The 3,558-nt window shown below is 51.2% G+C and overlaps 1 protein-coding gene across 1 annotated transcript; it reads right to left on the reverse strand.

The window, feature by feature from the left end:
* Positions 1–1,411: 1,411 nt before the first annotated feature.
* Nanos2 (nanos C2HC-type zinc finger 2) lies at positions 1,412–1,819 on the reverse strand. The gene has a single exon (XM_008852071.1). It carries the CDS (start codon positions 1,817–1,819, stop codon positions 1,412–1,414), a length of 408 nt encoding a protein of 135 aa, XP_008850293.1.
* Positions 1,820–3,558: the final 1,739 nt, after the last annotated feature.

Below are 3,558 nucleotides of genomic sequence, written 5' to 3' on the forward strand. Positions count from 1 at the left end.
ATGGTAAGAGACTATGACTAGCATCTGTGAAGCCCTGGGTCATGCCCCAGTGGAACGGAGGAAGGGGGGGGAAGGACAGAAGGGAAAGAAAGAGCCAGTGAGATGGCTCAGAGGGTAAAGGCATTTGGCACCAAGCTTGAAGACGTGAGTTTGATCCCTGGGACCCACGTGGTAGAAGGAGAGAAACCACACTGGCAAATTGTTCTCTGACCTCCACTTGTACATGCTGTGTCTGCCTCCCCACCCCCACTAAATATAAAAATAATTTAAAAAGAAAAAGAATCTGAGGTCCAGGTGGTGACTGAGAAGGACTTAGGAATCTGTCCTCAACTAGGTGGCCTGTGTTGGAGGAGATAAGGGGAAGCGAGTCTGAAAAGCAGCTCCGGACCCCTTCCTGCCTTTCTTTCCAAGCTCCTCAGTCCCCTCCCTCCTTCCCCCTCCCAGCACCCAAAAGCGAAGGCCCACCAAATTCAAAGATTACAGACATCAGGATCTCAAAGCCAACTCTAAACATGCTTTATTCACCAGAGCTCACCCCCCCATCCTCATCCCACCTCCATGCCAAAACAGCAAATAACTTAAAATTCAACCAGGGCTCTTTGGCCTTAAAATAAAATCTAGACAGCTGCCATTTCAATTGGCTTTCGGACCCCTTTGCTGTGGAAACTTCGTTGATCTGGCACATAGTCAACCACCCTGATTGGGGAGTGACATAGAGATGTATCTCTCACTGGGGAGGCCAACCCATGGTGACCTGGGGTGAAGAAACCAAATGAAATGGGATGAATAATGAAGTAGGGGTAGGTTCACTGGAGGAAGTCTCCTAAGCTGCAGAGGCACAGAGCCCTCCAGTGTGTTCCCTGTGATGCCACCAATCCCTGCTAGATGCCACCAATCCCTGCTAGATACCATGGTCAGGGCAGAGAGGGCTAAATTTGAGTGGTCCATACTGAAACATGAGTCTGAAGACACCAAGGGAAATGAAAAGAGATGGATGGTCTCAAGTCCCATCTTCCAGTTCTTGGTTGTGAAGGTCCCGGCTAGCCTTGGGCATTGTCCTTGGATTCTGAAGACGGGCTTGTCAGAGCATACTGGGGTTCTTTAGTGCCAAGGATCCCTTAAGGAATGTAACCCTGGAAGCTGAAAAGTCAAAAGGGTCAGTTTAGTGTCACCAACAGGGTCTGACAATCCAAAAGGAGCCACCAAGATGCCTGGTCCACAGAGAACAGCTCCCAAAATACCAGGCGTCCCTGAGACAGGTTGACCCAGCTGCCAGCAGCCTTCAGTGCATCAGGATCCTGAAGGGATGGAGAGGTGGGATCTGGGGATCCTGAAAGGGCTGGGTGAGTGAAGGGGATGTTACTAGGGGCAGGAGGGTTTATGGATGTGGGTGATAGGTACCTCATGGGTCTTAGCGCTTGACTTTGCGGCCAGCCGAGTTGCGTCCACTGCGACGATAGAGAGATTGCTGGCTGCCGTTGAGTGGACAGTACTTGAGTGTGTGAGCCTGGTCCCCAGTGGCCCCGCAGAGGGGACACACATAGTGCCTCAGGATGGGACACACCACCACACCGTCCGGTGTCTTCAGCTGGTGTGAGGCATAGACATTACGAGACTCTCCATTATGTTTGCAGAAGTTGCACAGGGCATCCAGGGCCCCAGAGACACCCAGCCCCTGATCCCACTTCTGCTGGGGTCTTGGGGTGGATTCCTCAGTCTTCTTGACCTCTAGCCTTTGACTGCTGTCCTGAATCAAAGCCAGGATCACTTGATTCAGGTTGAAGTAGTCTTTCCACATGTCAAAGGGTGGCAGTTCCATGACACCGCTGTGTGGCTGGTTGGTGGCCAGCACTGGGGAGATGATGGGGGACTGGGGCTGGAAGACCGTCAGTGGGCTGGAGCAGCAGGGTTATTGTGGAGCAGAGAGAAGTGTGCAGCCCCCTTTTATACTCCCCAGAGACCTCTGCAGCAAAGGTGGAGCTTAGATTTAAAGAGCCCTCTCCTAGCCTATGACCCTCAGCTGACTCGGGTCTCCCAGGGAGGTAGAGAAACAGGTCATTCCCCAGGTCGCCCCTCCTCCAAGGTGCTCTGTGTTTTCTGAAGAGGCCCTTCTACTTCACGGGCCTGTTTCCCTCCTGTTCAATTTAAGGCCATGTTTGTATCTGTTTCCCGCCTCCATCCTTCCTTCCTTCTTCCCTCCCTCCTTCCCTCCCTCCCGCGCTCTGACACTCTTCCACAGTCATTTCTTTCTCTTTTTTTTTGGAGACAGGGTTTCCCTGTAGCCCCAACTGGCCTCGAACTCTCTATATAGACCAGGCTGGTCTCAAACTCACAGAGACCTGCCTGCCTCTGCCTCCCAAGCGCCCAGCCTCCACAGCCATTTCTAACTTTCTGATTTGGTTGACTTATTTTTCTTTTTTCCATCTTTTGAGACAAGGTCTCCCTGTAGTCCCAGCTGACCTGGAACTCACTATGTAGAACAGGCTGGCCTTGAACTCAGAGATCTGCCTGCCTCTGCCTCCTGAGTGGTGGGATTAAAGACATGTGCCACCACGCCCAGCTGATTTATTTTTCTTACATTTATGTGGGGTGGGGGCACACAGGCCACAGCACACATGTGGAGATCAGAGGATAACTTGCAGGAGTCACATCCTTCTGTCATGTAGATTCCATGGATGGAACTTAGATCACTGGGCTTGACAACAAGGACTTTATCCACTGAGCCATCTCTCTGGCCCTCATTTGGATATTTCGTTTATTTTGAGATAGGGTCTCACTGTGGAGCCCTGACTGACCTGGATCTCACAGAGAACTGCCTGCCTCTGCCTCTTGGCACTGGAAATAAAGGCATGCACTACCATGTCTGGCCCTAGGCAGTTTTTTTTTGTTTGTTTGTTTTTTTAACCCGCCCTTGGTTTAATTTTTTTTTGAGTCAAGATCTTGTTATGTATCACATGACTCTAGCCCGGATCCTTCTTCAAGTGGGGGTCTGGTGGAGGGCTCCTCATTTCCTCTGACCTTTGGCTTTTGGTGGGCTCCAGATCCTGCCTCAGCCTGCAGAGTGCTGAGATCAGAGCCTTGCAGAGGCTGGGGGGTATGGCTCAGTGGGAGAACACCAGAAACCCCAGGTTCTTTGCCCAAGCTTGGTGGTGCACAACTGTAATTCTAGCACTTAGAAGGTGGAAGCACAGGCTCAGAAGTTCAAGGCCAACTTTAGCTATGTAGCCAGCTCGAGGCCCAACTGGCATATATAAGATCCTGTCTCAAAAAATAGGAGCAGAGCTGGCTGTGGTGGCGCATGCCTTTATTTCCAGCACTCGGGAGGCAGAGGCAGGCGGATCTCTGTGAGTTCAAGGCCAGCCTGATCTACATAGTGAGTTCTAGGACAGCTGGGACTACAGGGAGACCCTGTTTCGAAAATACAAAAAAAAAAAAAAAAAAATAGCAGGAGAGATGGCTGAGTGGTTAAAAGCACTTGCTGCTCTTGCAGAGGACCCCAGTTTGGTTCACGAAACTCACATTGGGCAGCTCCAAAACCACCTGTAACTCTAGCCCCAG

This window comes from Nannospalax galili, unplaced genomic scaffold, assembly GCF_000622305.1.
Source record: "Nannospalax galili isolate Female #2095 unplaced genomic scaffold, S.galili_v1.0 scaffold385, whole genome shotgun sequence".
In the NCBI taxonomy this organism is placed as follows: domain Eukaryota; kingdom Metazoa; phylum Chordata; class Mammalia; order Rodentia; family Spalacidae; genus Nannospalax; species Nannospalax galili.